This window comes from Polistes fuscatus, unplaced genomic scaffold (genome assembly GCF_010416935.1).
Source record: "Polistes fuscatus isolate 324 unplaced genomic scaffold, CU_Pfus_HIC Scaffold4, whole genome shotgun sequence".
NCBI lineage: Eukaryota > Metazoa > Arthropoda > Insecta > Hymenoptera > Vespidae > Polistes > Polistes fuscatus.
In genome coordinates this window covers 2,039,023-2,059,887 of record NW_025113118.1, presented here as the reverse complement: position 1 = coordinate 2,059,887, position 20,865 = coordinate 2,039,023, and the positions used below count along the sequence as shown (strand labels likewise).

General features: G+C 36.0%; 1 protein-coding gene across 18 annotated transcripts in view; it reads left to right on the top strand.

The window, feature by feature from the left end:
- The window catches only part of LOC122521485 (neurobeachin), a 310,344-nt gene that overhangs the window by 238,975 nt on the left and 50,504 nt on the right, over positions 1–20,865 (top strand). For 16 of the 18 annotated variants that reach the window (XM_043642274.1, XM_043642270.1, XM_043642269.1 and 13 more), the window contains 10 exons: positions 1,076–1,447; positions 2,835–2,965; positions 5,347–5,457; positions 6,701–6,908; positions 7,244–7,582; positions 8,034–8,160; positions 8,249–8,357; positions 8,455–8,630; positions 8,723–8,997; positions 9,167–9,303. In XM_043642274.1, coding sequence (XP_043498209.1) covers positions 1,076–1,447; positions 2,835–2,965; positions 5,347–5,457; positions 6,701–6,908; positions 7,244–7,582; positions 8,034–8,160; positions 8,249–8,357; positions 8,455–8,630; positions 8,723–8,997; positions 9,167–9,303 — 1,985 coding nt within the window. The remainder of the gene's footprint in view (positions 1–1,075; positions 1,448–2,834; positions 2,966–5,346; positions 5,458–6,700; positions 6,909–7,243; positions 7,583–8,033; positions 8,161–8,248; positions 8,358–8,454; positions 8,631–8,722; positions 8,998–9,166; positions 9,304–20,865) is intronic. The other 2 variants (XM_043642283.1, XM_043642279.1) reach the window with 2 other exon arrangements.

Below are 20,865 nucleotides of genomic sequence, written 5' to 3'. Positions count from 1 at the left end.
TAAAACACGATGCACTAAGAACCGCATAGTTGCAATCAAGAGATTAGCACACAACACTAGGTAGAACGCATGTACGATTGCACTAGTGTGTAAGATATTAATTTTTTCTATGTATCTGACAGTGAGGGTTTTGATGTATGTCGAATGTTTTTGCACCTTTTTTCTGTATTGTTTCTATATTATATATTGTTTTTTTAATTTCGTTGGCAGCTAACGTTCGATTACGAAATAAAATTATTTTTTATTTTCCAATATTTCGACAATATCAAATTTTAAGATTAGAAGGAAAAGAAATCGTTTGTCCATCGTTAGATATGCATAAAGAAGCGTTCGCGCATTTTATTTTTAATAAGCCTGGATCATATTTAAAAAACGGAATCGCGATATTTATTACGCAGCCATAATTTTTATTTATTTCCACAAATTATGTCATTTTTTTTCAGCTGTACTTATACGTAATCTTGCAATATGTGCCCATTTCTATGCGTATAGATGAAGACACAGAAGATATTCATTTGAAACATTTTTGTTGCTAACAATCAATAAAAATCCAATGTTGATAGTAACATTACATTCTAAACACGTTTACGACGGTAAACATATTACATCTTATGTTTCTCGCCGTTGGACGGCTCTATTACCTGTATTTTTCTCCAACGAACGGAGCTAATTTGTATCAAAAGAACATTTGTACCACTAGCAGTTCAAACTGCCCGATGAGACAACCATATATACACCACCAGTGGTACAAACCACCCTATGGGATAATTATACGCGTACCATTGGTGGTACATCCCGGCGTGAACGTGCTAAGCAATTACTCCGTAATGTTATCCTGAGTTTCCTGATTTCTTCTTACTCTTTCCTTTAATTTCACCCCATCGAATTAAAGAAAAATAAAAATAAAAATTAAAGAAAAAGGAACAGAAACAAATAGAAGACGATCTTTCAGAAAGAAAGACGCGATCGAAAGGCAATGAAAGATAATAAAGGAATAATGAGAATAAGGATAAAAGAATGAATTAGCGATGTGTTAAAGGAGTTGGTTAAAAAAACATGATTCTCCTCTCCTCAGGAGATGGGAATGGTGGTGGAGGAGGTCGGCCCTTGTTTCCACAGTGGTCTCACCACGTGTACCCACAGTTCCTCCCAGGATCTCACCCTAACGCCAATGCGAATGCCAATGCCAATGCCAACCATCACATCAGCCAGCACCACCACCAGCACCCGCTACCGGCTGCCAGGCACTCTAATCGCCAGCCACCTTCCAGCTATTATCTCCCGAATCACCATAACAACCATTACAATCATCACCCGAACAACCATAATTATCATCGACACCATCATTACCATCATCACAATAACAACAACCACCACCATACGCTTCAAAAACATATAGATCAGCCCCGAAATCTCTGTCATAGAAACTCCGCTGTCGGTCTGCAAGGTAATTTCGATTGCTCGAACGCTCTTCTTTATTATTCTTCACCTTTTGTGGAATGACCTCTTATATTTTCATTTCTCTTCGATCAGAGTTTTCGTTATCTCGCTTCTTGCTCGCAAGCACAACGCTGTTTATTAATGGATTCGACACACTGCCTTCTTTCTCCTCGATCGATGGATATTGACTTTTGGTTACTTTCTTTGCGAGATCATTATCTTTTTAGTTTCGTTCTATTTCGTTTGTTTGGATCCATTGACAACTATTGGGATCCTCTGCACGGTTAGTTTCGTACATTTTTTTAACAGCTTTTTTTCATTTGCTTAGGACTAAGTTAGTATGCGTGTAATTATTTTCGAAAGGCTTTATTGGGCAAGATCGATCAATGCTTATTATGTTTTTAGAAATTAGGATCATTTACGTTGTATTTTTTGTATTATTTTGAAGACTCGTACCTATACTATACATTGTTTAAACGTGTTAACAATCCTTTTCCTAAGATATCCTTTTGAAACAAAAAACAAGATAAGACATATACTTAAACATTATAATACATTTTGTGAATGATTTTTTATCGCATGATAATCGTTCGCTTATAGCTCAACAGGATACAATTTTCAGTACGTTCGATAAAACGCCAGGACATATGGCACGATGTTAAGTTCACACAATGCACGATATTATATTATATAATATATAAGAAAGCATCGGAAAAACAATTTAGAATGTAAGAAATCAAAGTATTTAGCTAAGAATTTTGGTAAAAGAGTCGTCTCCTGGATATTTTGGAAACAAAGTTCGTTGCATTATATTCGATTACGTTGTTATATTTGTTTAACCGAAAAAAATGTATAGAGAAGAACGTATTAGTAGCATGAGTCGATTTCTGTTATGCTTATCGGAATGAAGAATTAATGTTAAAGATTAAAGACATATAAAACAAAAGAGTTATCGTTTATGTTATGCAATAGCTTAAAAATTTGTTGTTACAATTTAATTGTATATATATTTTACAATTAGTTGTGTTTTAAGAGTTGCATTGTATGCATCGTTCTCCTTATTGATTTAGCCTAATCGACGTACAACGTAAGAATTCTACTTAATTGTAATATTTTATATTATAATTAATTAACATGTAATTTATAAATAAATATATTATTTGGTTTAGGATAAATTCAACGAATACAAATACTAAATAAATTTTGATTTTATTGATATAATTTAAAATACATTTTTTAAAGATCGATTACATGTTCTCTTGTTTGAATTGTTTTCTTTCATTGAACGTCGATCATACGAATCTCAATGTAAAATGATCCTTGAAAAAAGAGATTCGGTAAATAAATCTTGTGAATTAATGGTTGATCCTAACATTCGTGAATCATGCTTTCAGGGAGCGCAGGCATGATAAGCCAGTCCGGTTCTCAAGATGATGGTGAATACGAAGTTATTATAGTGGACGAAAATAATTCCTCCATCTTGGCCGACCACGACGTTACGTCGTCCGGTCCACCATCGACCAAGGTAAGTCCGTTGTCGATGTTTTCAACATCGATCTCTTACAAACAAACAAAAAAAAAAAAGAAAAAAAAAGAAAAAAGAAAAACGAATAATAGTCATCATAAGATTCGGTAAAAAAAATTCGTATAAAACGTACGTATATTGGGAACAGTTAAAATTCGGAAGATCTTTCAGGTAAAGATAGTACAAAGTATTTACCATAATTCATTTGTTTCCCTGTTAACGGTTTAGTATATTTTATCGTCGATAATATGAATTAAGATTACAGTCGATTAATATGATAGATATTATCTTTTGTAAAAAAATAAGAAAAGAAACAATAGATTTTCGTGAGTTATTACGAATTTTACTCAAAACTGCATGTTTCCCTTTTGATGGAACGATATGAATGTATATTTAATATAATAAATATATCTTTCACGTTAATAATCTATTAATATAAATTAAGAGAATTGAAATATATATATATACCTATATCCGTGTAATTTATTTGAAAAATCTTTCTTGTTATTTTTATACATTATCAAACCTTTGTCTGTTGCTAGTATTTTTGAATATTAGATTTTTGTAATTGACGAAAAATCCTGGCACTCTTCCTCAAAGAGGCACCATCTTTGATACATTTGCTCTAAATAAAGCAACGTTAGTCAGTGCACAGTGTGCTTCGCATTAATCTTATTCACTATTATTTTATCATTTACTCGCGATAAAATAATTGTTATATTTCCTTTCGTGAAAATTTTTGAATACTTTAAATGCAGACGATATCAAATAAAAGGAATATACATATTCATTCACAATACAATTTACAGAACAATTTAATTAGAGTATCTAGAAAAATATTTTATGCGCATTTATCAAATTATTCAAATCGCAGTCGTTGATTGAAATTTCAAACTATTTTAAATGTAGGTTACGTAATTTGGTAAACGTAGATTAAATTAATGTAGTTACACGTTTTTTACTTTCTATGTAAAATATTTTCGTGATGAATATATAAGAATCTGTTTCAATAAAGCTTCACGATATTTAATTAAAACTTTAAATAAAGATAATTAGTCAAACGTTAATGTAGATTTGAAAGCGCACACACACATTTGTTAATAGCACAATGTATATACTTATCCATAAATATTTCAAAAGGATCCTTTGAGAGTAACTATAGAAATGTTATTTTTTATTAGTTTTTATAATAACATTTATAATTTCAGATAAATACAATAAAGAATTAGTTGTTTATCACGTCCAAAAATAAAATTTTTAATAAATGTGTCGCAAGTAAATTGGACAGGGTAAGAATTTAGAACGTTATTTCGATCTTATTGAACGTTTCGTCCCTTCATCGGGACTTCTTCAGCAACTCGATCGTTAAAGTTTGGAGTCTCTTATATATTATTACAAAGCATACAATTTTTATATTCTTTTAAATAATAAAACTGTACTTAACATATCTACAAATCGTTATATCATAAACTGTTATATTTAAACACGTAATCAAAATAATACTATTGTAGTATTGTATTGTGTATGTATATAACAATACTCTATTGTAATATTGTATTGTGTATTGTTTTGATTACGTGCTTAAATATAACAGTTTATGATATAACGATTTGTAGATATGTTAAGTACAGTGTTATTATTTAAAAAATATAAAAATGTATGTCTTTTTTTGTAATAATATATAAGAGACTCTGAACTTTAACGATCGAGTTACTGAAGAAGTCCCGACGAAGGGACGAAACGTTCAATAAGATCGAAATAACGTTCTAAATTCTTACCCTGTCCATCTTCCCTGCGACACAAAAAAGAATTTTTGAAAAATATATTGAATAATGAAAATAATAAAAATGAAATTTTATGAAATTGGGGACAACGTCGTTAATCGTTAAAATAAAATTAGGTTTTCAATTCCAAAAGGATCCATAGTAAATCGATTAGTATCCTAAGAAGCCTTTAAGTATGTTTGATGTGTGCGGCATGTTTTGTTGAAACAATTAATTGAGTGTTAAGCATTTTCCTTAGTAGTGTCATTATAACCACTCAAGAATATTTTTAGTTCATCGTATTACCGTAGCATGGAAAGAGATAGTTATCACAATCCCTTTCTTATATATTCTCTTTTATCATCGAAATAAATAATTTAGAATATCTTAAAAAGATTGAATTTCTATGTGCTCGCACTTTTGGCACATGTGTTACCATATATCTATATATATATATAACTATATCGTAGTTTCATTTCAAAAAAGTTTTCCTTTCTTTTATTTTCTTTTTTTTCGATTACCCTTTCGAAGCATGCAAAGTGACTGTACTCTATAATTTTTCTCATCGTTAACTTCCTCTGCTTGCATTGCTATGCGTACTAACTACTGGTTCTGAAGGGAGGTCACAGTGGTGTACCTCGACCACGGACAATTCTCGAGGATTACACCTCGTCAGAACCAACGCTTGGCTCTTCTACGAGGTCCGAACCACTGCCACGAAATCTTCAGGTAAAGCTATCCAATCAGAGACTACCCATGCGAAGGATGGAAATACTTGAAAAGGGAAGAGAAATACGCGAGCTCACACATATGTTCTTCTATATTTCTCTCTTTCTTTTTTTCTTTCTTTTTCTCTTTCTCTTTATTTAACCCTCTTTCATTTATTTCTATTCCACTATTTATCTGTCCTTATCTATAATTATTCTCCGGATAATTTTTGAAAAGCACCGAAATAGTTTTGCATTAATTAAACGTTCCGAAGAACTTTCATTTGCGTGTAAAAGTCAAAAAGACAGATATCGCATCGTATAAACAAAACACCCATTTTGACGGGTACGCTGTGAAGTAATTATCTTTTTTTGGCTAATATCTATCTTTTCAGTTTTCTTTCAATCAAATATTTGAAAAGCTTCATCCAAACAACGAATGTTTTGCCATGATACGAAACGTATGCATACTATATTACAATTTATGTTTTTCATAGCCTATATTTATACATATATATAAACGTATAATATTGATTTCATATTGAAGTCACACGCGTGTATATAATACATGCTATGAATTAAATCAAATATATACTCTGGATAGAATGATTATTCTTTTTATTGTCGAAGCTTGAAAATGAAAGAGGCTTGATTAATTTTTTTGTTTTAAATATATATATATATATATACTATCTATTATTATATATTAGATGATTGCGTTTTAGCAATGTATTAACGATATTGCATGTCACAGCAACTACGTAGCACGGGAGAATTTTTTTTTTTTAACAAGAAGATTTGGACATACGTAACTACATTATATTGTGTTCGTAAATAGTAATTACCTATACATATTTATATATCGTGAATAAATTAAAAAGTTAATGTGTTTAAGAGAATGTAGGCTACCAATTAAAGTTGTTTGTTTGAAATAAGAACAAGTAGTATTTTAATCGATTAGTATTAGTAGCAGTAGATATTCCCGATATATAAAAAAAAACATTTCTCACATTTTTTTTACACAAATGAAAAGTTCATACGCATACAAACGTAAAACATCAAATACATCGTTCGAAATTTTTGTACGAACACAGATAATTATTATTATCTAAGAATTTTTGCGAAGAAATTAGTTTTGATCTTTTATATAATCGTAAATTGACGTAAGACCATTTTTATTGCCGCTCGAATTGGAGGATTCCTGATTAATTTAATTATTTTAAAGAAGAAAAAAGTTTATCCAAAACAATTTACTTTCCTCTTAGAGCAACGACTCCAGCGAAGAGGCTGTTCATCGTAGCAACATCACTGCGGATCCAAGTCCGTCGGAAGTGACGACGGACAACGAAAATAAGCATAATTCATCTGAGGAAGCCTGGACCGACGTGAATTTGAACGAGGAAGGTGACACTGTACCCATATCGAATCCTCGAGAGGACCCTCGAAATATTCATAACATCGCCCATTCTCGAGGTAAAATTATCTATCATTGCAATATTTTTCTATGTGTCTTTTATTCGATTAATCCTAAAAAATGTAAGAGTATAATCCTAAAGATAAAAGAAAATTCAAATAGATCATAATGATAAGCTTTGTCGAAATCTGATTTATATTTTAGTGATTTATTTAATTTCTATTGAAGTAACTATTATTTACTTACCATTGCACAATATTTTTAAATATTTCACAATACCTTTTTTATGTAAAATCTTAAAATATAATAATATAGTAGTATTAATTGGATGCACTCAATTAAATGTTTAATAAAATATATAAATTATTTTAATCTTTGGTGTGTTCAAATTCAGGTGACCTTCAAAACAACGAAGATAACGTTCTGGACCAAGAAATAGTGGGAAGTGCGGAACGGGGAGAAAAACCCGCAGCTGAAATTTCCGTGGTTCGTGTACCGGACAGATTGGTTGTCAATCCGGCATCTCCGAGACCGGACGATCTACCGATCAAAGGATTGGTCGATCATCTTCCTGTACCAACACCGTCAAGAGAAGCCTCGCTTACACAAAAGTTAGAAATGGCGCTTGGTTCTGTTTGTCCTCTTCTTCGAGAAATCATGGTCGACTTTGCGCCCTTCCTTTCGAAAACGTTAGTTGGATCACACGGTCAAGAACTTTTAATGGAAGGGAAAGGTACGAGTTCGTAATTAATTTTAACTGGAACTTAATCGTGATTATATTTCATGCGTCATGTAACATACTTTTCATTTTATAGTTTTTATTTCTTCTCTAATTATCATGACACGTCATTTACCATTCAGTTATATTTTATTTCTTCACGTAGAAATTGTTTATCATTTAAAAAAGAAAATTTCGTTATGCTGTTGAAAAAATTTATCGTCGTTCAAGCGACGATCATCATTGGTATTCACTATGATTACACGAAGCCTCGATATTCGCGCAACGTCGCGTACGATCGTCGTGTCACATTCTCGATGGACGTTTATTTTTTCCGTCATTGCAGAACGATAAATCGAACAGCGCTTGTAAATCACCTCTTTTCCTTTCTCCATCTCTTTCAAACTCTCTTCATACTCTTTCTTGTCTTTACACTTAAACGGTTTCTCTTCTTTCTCTTGGATAGGCTTAACCACGTTCAAAAACAGCAATTCCGTGGTAGAACTGGTGATGCTGTTGTGTTCTCAGGAATGGCAGAATTCTTTGCAAAAATATGCTGGTCTTGCTTTTATCGAGCTCATCAACGAGGGCAGGTAAAGAAATTTAAACAAAAAAAAAAACAAATAAAACAAGATAAGAATTAAATTATTATTAAAATTGTTTTCAATATCTTTTCTACAGATTGTTGTCTCACGCGATGAAAGATCATATAGTAAGAGTCGCTAACGAGGCTGAATTTATTTTAAATCGAATGAGAGCAGACGATGTATTGAAGCACGCGGACTTTGAGGTAATTGTATTCAAAATAAAACGAATACATTTTTTGAATAATTTATTTTCGACAATTACTCACATGATTACCAATAACAATATATTAATTATTACAGTCTCAGTGCGCTCAAACGTTGTTAGATCGACGAGAAGAGGAAAGAATGTGCGATCATTTGATTACAGCAGCACGAAGACGAGATAATGTGATCGCAAGCAGATTGCTTGAAAAAGTTCGTAATATTTTATCAAACAAACATGGCGCCTGGGGTTACATGGATCCAATGGCTGCAAAGTGAGTCTATCTTTTATCACATTATTACGAATTAAATGAAAAAAAAAAGAAACGGTAAACAAGTTCTCTTAAATTTTGCGTACATTTGACAGGCTGGCCGAATATTGGAAGCTAGATGCTTGGGAGGATGATGCACGTAGACGTAAGCGTTTCGTGCACAATCCACTAGGCTCGAGCCATCCCGAAGCTACGCTGAAAGCAGCCCTTGAACACGGTGCACCCGAGGATGCGATCCTTCAGGCGCGCGAAGAGTTTCACGCGCATCTCGCAGCCTCGCGTGCACATCAGCAACAATTGCAGTCGGCGGATCTAATGGACGACAGCGAGCTTCTCTCGGATGATAGAGATCTCGACAACGACTTAACAGGTTTTTATCTATTACTTCACTTTTTACTTTTTTCCCATCGACTTTTATTTCTTGGCAAGACTTCGCAAGCTTGCTTATAAAAATTATTCTTATAAATATTATAAATATTATTACTCTTAGAAGTAAAAGTAGATAATATAATAGAAAAATGATTATCTTGTATTTTTAGGTCCGGTAAATATTAGTACGAAAGGAAAATTAATCGCACCGGGAATAGTTGCGCCTGGAATTATTTCCGTCACGTCAACGGAGCTGTATTTCGAGGTAGACGAAGAGGACGTGGAATTCAAGAAAATTGACAACGAGGTAAGTATTTTTAATTGTTAACAAAACAAACAAAGAATAAAAAACAAAAAACATTCTTACAAAATGTTTGTACCAACTAGTGACATTTGTATTTACCATATATTAGTTGAATTTCTGGATATTCAACATATTTTCGACTTTACGATCGCATGCTGTGAGATAATCGGAAGATTTTTAAATTAATAAGGCACTCCTGCTTTGAGATCATACCAAAAAAATTCTCAACGTATGCACAATATTACATCGTTCGGCCGCAGGGTTTACATATCATTTGCGAGCAGTACGTTTAAACCAAGGGAACGTAAATTTAACGACTTTCACGAGTTAGTATCACGTTTACGTTGGTCTCGTTTGGTTTTATCTTGACCAACGGCGACACTAACCACATGCGTTTTACATCGTGACATATGGTTCACGTAATCTCGATAGTTAATTACTTGACTTCACTCCTTTTCTCTCTCTCTCTTTCTCTCTTTCTCTCTCTCTCTCTCTCTCTCTTTTTCTCTTTCTAACATTTAGATTAGCACTTCTATATAAGATGTATTTGGCGCAACCTGCTACCTTCGTAAAGTTATCTTTTTGAAATATGAGCTTAGCGTTGTTTCGAAACGATAACCTAGCGTTCGCGAATGTGGACACGAACGAAAATGGACCTTCTTATTTCTTATTTCTTGCTTTATTTTTTCAATGCCCGAAGGAATACAATGGCCGTTTCGACGATAGATTTTCCTCGTCCAGTATCGTCGAGCCTTCCAGAAATTGAATCGTAAATGCGAAAACCGGTTCCACGAAGGGGCGAGCATTAGCGTACGAGTCGTTCGGCAGTAGAGCGTTCTCCTCTGTGTTGTCTTCGATACAAGATTTCATGATCGATCCGTTGTGTTCTCCTGCATTATTTATTTTTTTAAATCTTGGAAGATCGCTTAAGAGCTATATTATATTTATCGTTAAATTTGTCGATACTTTTGCAATAACTCATACTCGATAGTTAAGGTAGTTAATATCATCTCGCCTTTATATTAATATCCTGGAAAGACAGCTTGCCTTTCTACCAGGAAGTTGACCGAGCTTGGACCGAAAGGAACCGCAAGAATCCACGTTTGGTTCTGCGTCTAAGGTAAGATTATTGAGGTAGTGGCGTCGCAAAGGTCGGAGGGTAAAGGTAAGAAAGCGAAAAGTGATTTACAAAGGCATTTATCTTGCAAAGTGTCCTTTTAACCAAAGAGAGAACATCGAACGCGGGGAGAGAGAGAGAGAGAGAGCATCGAAACATCGGTAGTGGTAATCGTAGAGTGAGCACGCGTATTCGTCCTTCTTTCTCTACTCGCGACGTTGAATCGCTTTCGTGGGAAAGCGATGGTAGCCGAGGCTACGAGGAAGAATATTAATCATGCCAGGTAGCAAAGAATTTGAATAAACGGGATTCATAAACGATGAGACGTGGCGAAAGCTTCCATGGAAGACAATCTATCTATCTCTCTTTCTCTCTGTTTGCTATCTCGTTGACTATTATAATTGGTTTTCATTGGAATTGATTTGGACGTGTGTCCATACTTATGATTCGTGGGGGTGGTCACTTTGATAGAGAATAGTGGCGAGAAGATCGGACGGATGGATAGGTATAAAATGAAAGAGAAAGAAAGAGCGAAAGAGAGAGAGAGAGAGAGAGAGAGAAAGAGTCTCGGAGATCAGAAACGAGATCCAAGAGAGACTGGAAGAAGCAGAGGTACGATTATCATATATCGGTCGTAGATCTCGCGTTTGTATAACTAGGGAATAAAACAAACAGAGGAGGGCCCCATGGGGTCGGCCGATCTTCAGGGTCGGCAATTATGAGCCCCCCGCGGGCTCCGGTATCTACCTACCCGTTTTCTCTCTTTCTCTTTCTCCTCTTCGTATCTTTCTTTTCATTTTCTCTCTCTCTCTCCTTCACCCTTTCCTCTTCTTCCATAACTCGTTTACCGAGCATTATCGGTGGCATAGACCAGAGACTAGTTTCTCTGGAATGCACAAAATTACCGTTCTTACACCTTCTATCGTCACGAGACTATGCAATGGCTCGTAAAATCGTATACTTATATGTTCATACGTATCTATGTTATTTTTCCAGATAAACAAGAATTTTTTCGAAAGGACAATATCTCTAATGCTTATACTCTCTGCTTTGTCTTACATCTTCATCTCATTCTTTCTCTCTTTCTCTCTCTCTCTCTCTCTCTCTTTTTCTTTCTCTTTCTCTTTTTACCTCTTGTCTCACGTAGGCTTCAGCAAACTATTCTGGGCCACCTGTCGTCTTTGATATTCACATGAAAGAGAAAGAATGGCGAGTGGAGACGCAAGTGGTCGCTCGAACCGGGTTCTCTTAATTGGAATCCTTTTTAAGGAGAAACGCCGAGAGACCGCACCTGGAAGCGGTATCAGGAAGAGGAAAGAAGAAAGGAATGAGAGAGAGAAAGGGAAAGAGAGAGAGAGAGAGAGAGAGAGAGAGAGAGAGAGAGACTGGTCGTTCACGATCGAGACACACTCATTAGTCGAGGATGTCCCGAGGGTAGGCGGGAGGCTTCGTCGAATTCGTAGGCGATGGATCACTCGATAGTCGAGTCGAGACTTAAGCGATCGTAATGCGCGGCTCTCGAAGAAAAGGATGCACCGGTATAGAAGGAAAGAAAGAAAGAAAGAAAGAAAGATAAAAAGAAAGTTGCCCCGGGGAGAGGATCGCATATCGGTGGGCAAGACCGCCCGCCCTTCACCCTTCTCCCTTTTATATCGGTACACCTTCTTTTTCCTTCCTCCCGCGCGTGAGCACTCGCCCGTGCCTGGCCGATCGTGCGGATTCCCTTTCCCTCTTTCTTGCTCTTTTTTCTTTTCTTCCTCCTTCCTTCTTCCTCCTTTTATAATGGGCCTGGGCAAACGTATTTATCGTGATTTATCGTTTACACGGACCTCCTCTTTCTCTCTTTCCTCCTTTATCCTTTCTCTTAGATGTTGTATCCCTATTCTTTTCTATCTCTCTTTATATACGCTGTACATTACGGACAAAGAGTGAAGAGTGAAAAAGATAGAGAGAGAAAGGAGAAAGAAAGAGGGGGAGAGAGAGAGAGAAAGAGAGAGAGAGAGAGAGAGAGCACACACACCGTGCGATTACATCGAGAACGCTCAGAGTGAATTATCGATAGTCCGTGGAGAGCATTAATATCTAAAACAAATAATGACCACCGTCTCCCGGGGTTTTGAGACTTTCGATCGAACCCTTTTTGTCCCGCCTCGATGAAAGGGAGCGCCCTTCTCGCCTTTTTTCTCTCTTTTACTCTCTCTTTCTACTTATTTCTTTCCCTTTCATTTTCTTCTTCCATCCTAGTCATTTTTGTTTTGAAGCGAGAAGAAGTTCGGCCATTTGCTTTTCGCACCATCGGTCCGAGTAATCGTTCCTTTCGCGCGTCACACGAGCTTTTTGTATTTCCAAGGACCATTTTGGAAGAACCCTGGGAAGACCATTGCCTAATTGCTTTAGACGTGTCCCTGATGATTTATTCTTCATCAGTATTTTTTATTAGAAACTGATTGGTTTAAGATTGGCATGTCGAGGTAATTATTGGCATAATGAAATTTTTTCATATTTTAAAGAAATCCCAATTAAGTGAAATAATATTTAATAATAAGCAGAAGCAATCCTTCAGTCCTTTTCTTATTAATTATAAAGGTATCTCGATCTTCTTTTATATTAATTAGCCTTTGCGCGATCTTTCAGAGTAAAGGTGTATGAAATAAAAATGAATTGTGTCTTTTCATCCCGATACACGCGCTCGCAATCAAATGTATATTCAAGGTAGAAGAAATTCTTGGCGTCATGTTTATTCGCATTTTAACGCGGTATCGAGGGGAAGTCGCGATTCTCATTTTGCATAACGCAGCAGGCTGTAATTATAAGAGTTTCTTTATACACGCAAGATTCTCATCGCTCTATTCCGTAAAACGAAACAATTTTTGATTCGATTTAAGCGTTACGTTTTCCTTAATCCGACGCTTCTGACAAATTATAATTTCGCTACTCGCCAAGTTTTCAACAAGTTTTGAATGATTATGTTAATTCTAAACTATATGATTTACATAACACAATTCAGCCATAGATGTATAAGGTATATATAATTTTAGTCATGTACAACGCGTATTTACAGAAGCCCAAAAATCTTTAAAAACATTCTTCTAATACTTATTAGTTGGTACGTACCACGGATATCGCCGCGGGATACTCTGTCTTTAAAGGAGTAACCAATAAGGTATGATAGAATTAGAATCAGGTAGTAAGAGGGAATGGAATCGACCGGCCAGGCAGGTGGCCTGATTTAATTCTTTTTCACTCAAACCTTATTGGCAAATAAGAAGACCATTCTTCTTGATGATTATAATCTACTCATTATTCAATATTTATCGACGGAATCATTACCATCTATTTATCTCTTTTAATCAATATCAATATATCATCTAACTAACTACTCATATTTGCATCGATATTTATTATTAATTTATGTAATGGATTAAAAAAAGAAAAAAGAATATACAAATAGGATATTTTTTTAGTTATTCTCCAAAACGTTGATCGGGCGCGCGTACAAGCGGGTATCGGCTTTTCGATGAAAATTATTACCTTCTTACGTCGTGAACGTAGGTGCATAAGCAAATCGAAGAGGTTCGAAAGCGAAGGACGATCGAAAATACGAATTCTTATTCCGTGTAGCTTCGTACGCATGTTTCGATATCGATGGAACGAGAGGTAGTAGAAGGGCGGAGAAAGGGACGATGCCTGAAGGCACACTCGCTTCGCTGCCCACGCGCGGCATTCAGATATTCCTCGCGGACATCTTCGGGGACGTCTTCGTATTTTCATCGAAAGTCTTAAATTACCGTTCTACGAGGTTCGCCAACCATGCTAACGGACACCCCTGTGTCTCGATAGTCGACCGACTTCCACTCGATGTTCTAGATTACGATCACCGCTGACTCTGAGTAAAGTTATTGACGATAAAGAGAAGTCGATCTGATAAGAACTCCTGCCGGAGTTCGTCCCAAATGTGGTCGGTCTGATTCCGGTAGTCACAAATTTTTTAATCATTCGATTTGATAGTTGTGATTTCTTAAATAATACTAGACACTTTCTTTTCTTTATTACTGAACTTTGTTATTCGCAGATATCCTAAGTTCAAGTCGTAAGATTGGTACAACTTTTTTCGTAGAAGGGGATAGATTATTTTTTATCATATTATGACATAAGTCAATAATAATATTAGTTCCATATGTAATATCAATCATCGTCGAAAAGGTGTTTTAAAAAAATAAAAGAAAAATATCTAGTCATACGAAACTTAAAGAAACATTACAAGTCTCGTTAAATAGTTTACTAACTGAGACGTTTAAGAGAAAGGATAGGAGGATGTTAAAGCTAGTTCGAATGCCAGGCGACTCCGGTTTCTTATCCGATGCATATGTATGAAAATCGCGTGATCTATCGCGAGCGAGAATATAATAAAGCGTGTATAATTATTCTGTAGCAGAATGGCGTGGCGGCGCATTAACTTGGCAGTGACGATAGTCTTAAATACAGTCATCGTGGATGCGCTTGGTCGTACTTTTCGTTCCATTATTCCTAACGCGTTATCTCGAAGATCTTGCGAATGCAAACGTTCCTCGATAAATAACGAACGCCATCGGCCTAGAGCATAGCCAACCACAACAGCTGTCCGACTGTCGTTAGCCTCTACGACTTACGAACACTCTCGCTTCTCGTTCATTGGTAATTCTTTCTCTTTTACTTAATCTTCGAGGCTACTATCTCATTTCACCAATTCATTATCACTTTTATCGCGAGACGAAATCTTAACAAATGTACAATTACAAGCATGATCTATCTCTCAATTTTGATCGAGTTTAATTGTTAAGAATTCTATTTATTATATAATATAAATATATAAAGGATAACAAAATAGATAATATTATATGAGGTAATTCTCTAATCGACATTTTAAAAGATTGAGAATATTCAAGTTGATCGCGTAGACGGGTAAAAAAACATACGAACAACTTGCAGACGTTTAATCGTTCGATGCATTCCGTACAGTATTTTAGCTTCTCGACATTATGGTAGCACGAGAGCGAAGGTTCGACTGCACGGAAAGGAGAAGGGAGTTTACTTTAGCAAACATCCATCAATTCGTGGGCTGGACACACCGGGCCAGAAGGTATGAGCTACGAGCCAAAACGAACGCTGCGAACTTGTTGAGAGAGAGAAAGAAAATAAGGAGACTAAGAAAGGGGGTAAGAAAGAGAAAGAGGAGAAGGATAAAGAGAGAAGAAGAGAGGGGGCGGGTTTTCGTTCTCAACGAGGCAGGGTAATCACTGCTATTAGCGCGGACATTACTCCGGTGGTCCGCCAATCTCCCTAGCACTCCATCATATCGGTACCTCGGTATTCTTAGGTCGTCGGAGAAAATGGGACCCGTTATGGGCCCGAAATGCTCGCATCGCTCCTACCGGCTCATTCGTCATCGCGATCTCGACTAATCGCGACGACGTAACCGACATGACGCGTGAGTAATAGAGTAGGAGGAGGATACATAGTAGGTATGTATTCTGCAACATTTTTGCAGACAACTTTTTTATTCACTTTTGATTTGGTCCCTTTATCTCATACTAGTTATAAGAGAAAGAATTTGGTTGAGAGCAGGAATTAAGATTTCAATTTTTATATACTTCAAAATAATAAGCTACATTATCGTTAAAGATTAATAGGATAATAAAATGAAATTTCATCGCTTTCAGTAAATACTACTCTCGTCGATAATAACGGTCGATTCGCAAAGGCATTTATAAGATCGATATCAATTTACGTTTGAATAAGTAATCGACTCGATTTCAATGACATCGGTCATTGATCTACACCTACAAAGGATTAACTAAACGATCAGGTGGGTGGTTCTAGACGTGATAAGCGAGCACCTTCGTATAAGCCGATGATATCCATCATCGGTAACTATTTCGTGCTGGATCAACACTGTCAGCGAGTGCAGGTAGGCTTATCGGCTACCAACCAGTCAGAATTGGATGTAATTATGGGACGAATTGTTTTTCCAAACAAAAATCAAAACCAAAGCTTCTGATCATCTTCGCAACCTGTCAGAAAGAATAAAAATCATTTAATGAGCGGTGGCGCCACAAATTCACTTTCCCACCTTTCATCGAAGCAACTTCGGTGTTTATGAGAAACACGAAAGGAGCAAAATGAAAGAAGATGAAGAGTAAGGAGATGAGATAGGAGAGAAAATATACGCAAAGGCGTAAAAAGAGAAAGAAAGAGAGAGAGAAGGGTCTTAGTCGTTGGATAGGCGGGGCTGAGTTGGATCCGATTCGGAGTGTGACGGATGGCGCCCACCTGTGGATTCATTCACTAATCTGCTCGCTAAGCAAACAGCCCGAACACACCCCGTCATTATCGCTGACGGCGTAAGTAGCGCCCGATCTTGTCCATACCCAATATTTATAAGCCTTCTCCCTTTCCCGCAACCCTCTTGATCGCTTCTTAGCCCTCTCCCACTTCTATTCTCTACCTCCCACCTATTTCTTCGTCATCGTCGTCCGGTCCTTATTCTTTCTTTCTTTTTTTCTTTCTTCCTTCTCCGTCACCCTTTAAACGCATTGATTTTTCGACCATACGGAGGCACCTATCTTTCTATCCTCTTTCATCTTTCTTCCTTCTTTTTCCCTCCTATGGTCGACCGTAATTAACCCTCATGCCGGTATCCTTAGCACATCCCACCCTTTTGGCCGCGCGTGCCATCTGGACGTACGCTTGAAACGTGCCCTTTCTTCTTGATCCCTTTGACATGGCACGGAATTGGAGTTGTGTAAGCTACACAAAGCGTTAAAATAACAGAATAAAAAGTCTCAATCTTTTTACGTTCCCAATGTACCTACTCTCGAATTCATTCAAATGGCCCATTTTCCGTACAATTTTTTATATTGTGAACATTATTATATACGCTAACAGACGATTTAAACAATTCGTGAAATTTATCCATAATTATTCATCGTAAATAGAATAAGTATAAAAATGATGTATTTTTTCGAAATGAAAATAAAATAAATGAAATATTCTCATTGGAGAAATGAATAATTAGGATCATTTTCCTCATTCTCGGTTTTACTTAATACGAAGCGAGGTAACGAAAGGATCGCATTAAAGAATATGCATAAGAGGAAGGAGATAAGAGAAATTTCACCTTTACCTTGCCCCCTAATCACCCGTTCTCGCCTTTTCTATCATTAATCATGATCGCGTGCGTAACTCTCTTTCTCTCTTTCTTTCTCTTTCTTTCTTTTAAAGGCCCTCGGGTGGTGCTTTTTCAATCCGTCGCGAAATGGCTGCGACTACGAGGACGACGAATCGATTAATATTAATGAATCCTTCGCGATAGGCGAGCGCGCAAATCATGCGTCCTGAAGATAACGTCGAGAGAACGTATATTTTCTGCGATAACGTGCTTGCACGTAGACCTATGAATAACCAGTGTTGTATAAATACATATGTGTATATATAGGCACATCTATATATACGTACACATTCACATAACGTAGCCACAAGCGGTGGAACGTAATTCTATGCTGCAAATTCTTCGGGGGCACACGAACTCGTCCCAGACACGAGCCTCGTAAACTTTCCACAGGTTCTTCATCGATGCAGGTTTATGTAATCGATAGTTGAAAAATAGGAAATGGGTGATGGTGTAATTAGTGCCTCAGTGTATTTTTTAAATTTATCTAATATTGTAATGTAATAAATAATATTTATAAAAATTAATCTGATAAAAAAAAACTGTTATTATTTATTTAATATTCGAATATTCAATTTAATCGCGAAAACTCGTTACGAAGTTAATTTGAAAATAAGAATAAATCATTTTTAAAATATTCGAAATTTCTAGAAATGTATTTTTTCTATTCAGCAAATGATAACAGAAACTAAGAGTATAATCGTTAATTAAAATGTTCGCTCGATGATTAAAATTCTCATCGTAGAATAAGAAGTTTTATTGACTCATTAATCATTTTCTACTCAATAACTCGTTGTATAGTGGGCGCGTCAGCTGTCCCATGTGATTTTCATTCACAGCATATGCGTTTGTTCGTTCATTCGTATGAGCGAGAAGAAAAAGGTTTTTAACAAAAAGATAAAAATGCAAGAACAAAATAGATAAGATGATAAAACATAGAAAAAATAAAGGAAAAAATAAAGAGAAGAACAAAATAAATAAAATATAAAGGAACTACATGGGTGATGGCAGGTATCACAAAGAAAGAGAAAGAGATGAGACGAATGGATAGACAAGAAAAGGGAATGTTGCTCGAACTTTAAGTGGGAGAGAAAGAAAGAAAGAAAGAAAGAAAAAAAAAGGATAGAAAAAAGGAAAGGAAAGAAAAGAAAAGAAAAGAAAAAAAACGAAAGAAGGACAAGAAGAAAAGGAGGGAACGAGCGAGCGATCGAGCTGGTAGTTAAAACTATACGCATCCCCATAATTTAGCGATTATTTTGACAAGGGTATGATCTCTTGACAGTTTGTTGGCCTTATGGCTACGCTCTAAAATATAGCTATTTAAATAGGCGCTTAGAAGTTCCGCAAGGAATACATACTCTAAACTTGAGAGTAGACGACGCGGTTAGGCGACTGTTTGGTTAACCACGAGACTCTTCGGATTGTGAATTAAATGAAGGATACAAAATAGTAAAGATAAATAGATCGATACAAGCGAAATTTCCGACAAATACGAAACTATGGGAATTTATATTACATTTTATGAAAGAAAAAAAATCATAATAGCATAAATGAAACGAGTACGAATGAGAATGGAGACGAATGAAAATACAACACGCTAAACAATTAAAGTTCATTGCGTGCGTGTAACGAACGATCTCGCGTGACACGCTTATAGCACGGTGCTACGTTGTAGAAAATCGAGCAATTAGATGGAAATTGTTGTAATTAAACACTTGCAAGCACACCGCGAATATATTACTCGTCATCGGTTCCATAAAAATCGGCAGTAAATTGGCGTACTTAAGGAAAAGATTTCTTTAAAGAAACATACACATATATTGCAATTTTTTTCGAGGAAAAAAAAATAATGAAGAAGAGAAAAAAATAGGAAAAGAAGAAAAAAGTGAATCGAGGAAACGATCCGGTTTTACAAACGTTTACAAAGTAGATTTTTAAAAGAATTAATCTTGTGTACCTTCTTTGTATTATATCATGGATTATATGAGAAGAAGTGAACGAAATGAATCTTTTTTTCAATTTGCCTCTTGTATTCTACTGGCTACTGGCATTAATCGAAGATCCGAGAGAAAAGAGAGAGGACGTATCGTGGAGTATCGATTAACGATCTCGATACTATATCCCTACGATTAATTCTCGTTAGGTTCTATAATTTACGATGGAATATTTTCTACCGGTCTCCTATAAAGCACAAACCTGACATCGAGTATATTCGGACCTTGAATGAATGTCGTATGTATGCACATAGTTTACAATATTCTCAGTAAGATTACACAATTTCTCTCTCTCTCTCTCTTTCTCTCTCTCTCTCTCGTTGAAAGAACATTGGAAAGCAAGGAGTCGAGTTCGTTGGGAAAGAAACTAAATTCTTATATTAGTGCACGAAGCTTAGTGCAAAACGATGTAAACTCGAGGGCCAAAAGTTTTGTTGGATTTTTCAGAGATCGACTTTCTACGAGTGGTCCGGTCTTTCACTCACAAACTTTCTCTTTCTTTCTTTCTTTCTCTTTCTTTTTCTCGCTAACCTGACGGCAATGATTATCCGGTTGTTAGGTGGCCCCTTCGAGATCAGTGGTAGGGGGCGTAGGTTTCAGTCACGGTTTCGACTTACTATTTGGCCTAACAACGGGTTAGGCGGCCAATTACTTTTTCGGATAAACGGATACGTTGATTCGACTTGACAAATATTTACCGTAACTGTTCCGACGTATTTCCATCTTTCTTTCTATCCTTTCCATTCCTATTTCCCTCTTGTAATGTGTCATAAACTTCCATGCATACGTCCGATCGCATTTATTTATTCATTTGCTAACTCGCGTATGTATAATTAATTTCTCAGCCGATGCGTGCCAATAAGATTATACATAGTGCAACAGTATTTTTAACTCGCTATTATATATGTAAATAAGTAGAACGTGTTTGAAGTCCAATCATAGCTCGATCCTATAACGGTTTCGCAAAATCGAAACGAGATCAACGTGTTGAATTTATAACCTTTCGTCGAATAATATGAACAAAAATTCGATCGTTCTTCATCGATGCGATTTCTTTTTCTTTTTTCTTTTTTTTTCTTTTCTTTCTGCCTGTGTCCCCCTCTCTCTCTCTTTATCCAAAGATTCGCTTTACGTGAATCTTTATGCGAGAGAATGGATGGATAAAGCGCATCCGTGAATATACAAATACTTCCTTCGCGAAGCGATATTCTCTCTTTCTCTTTGCAAAGAAGGGAGGTCCGCCCGCG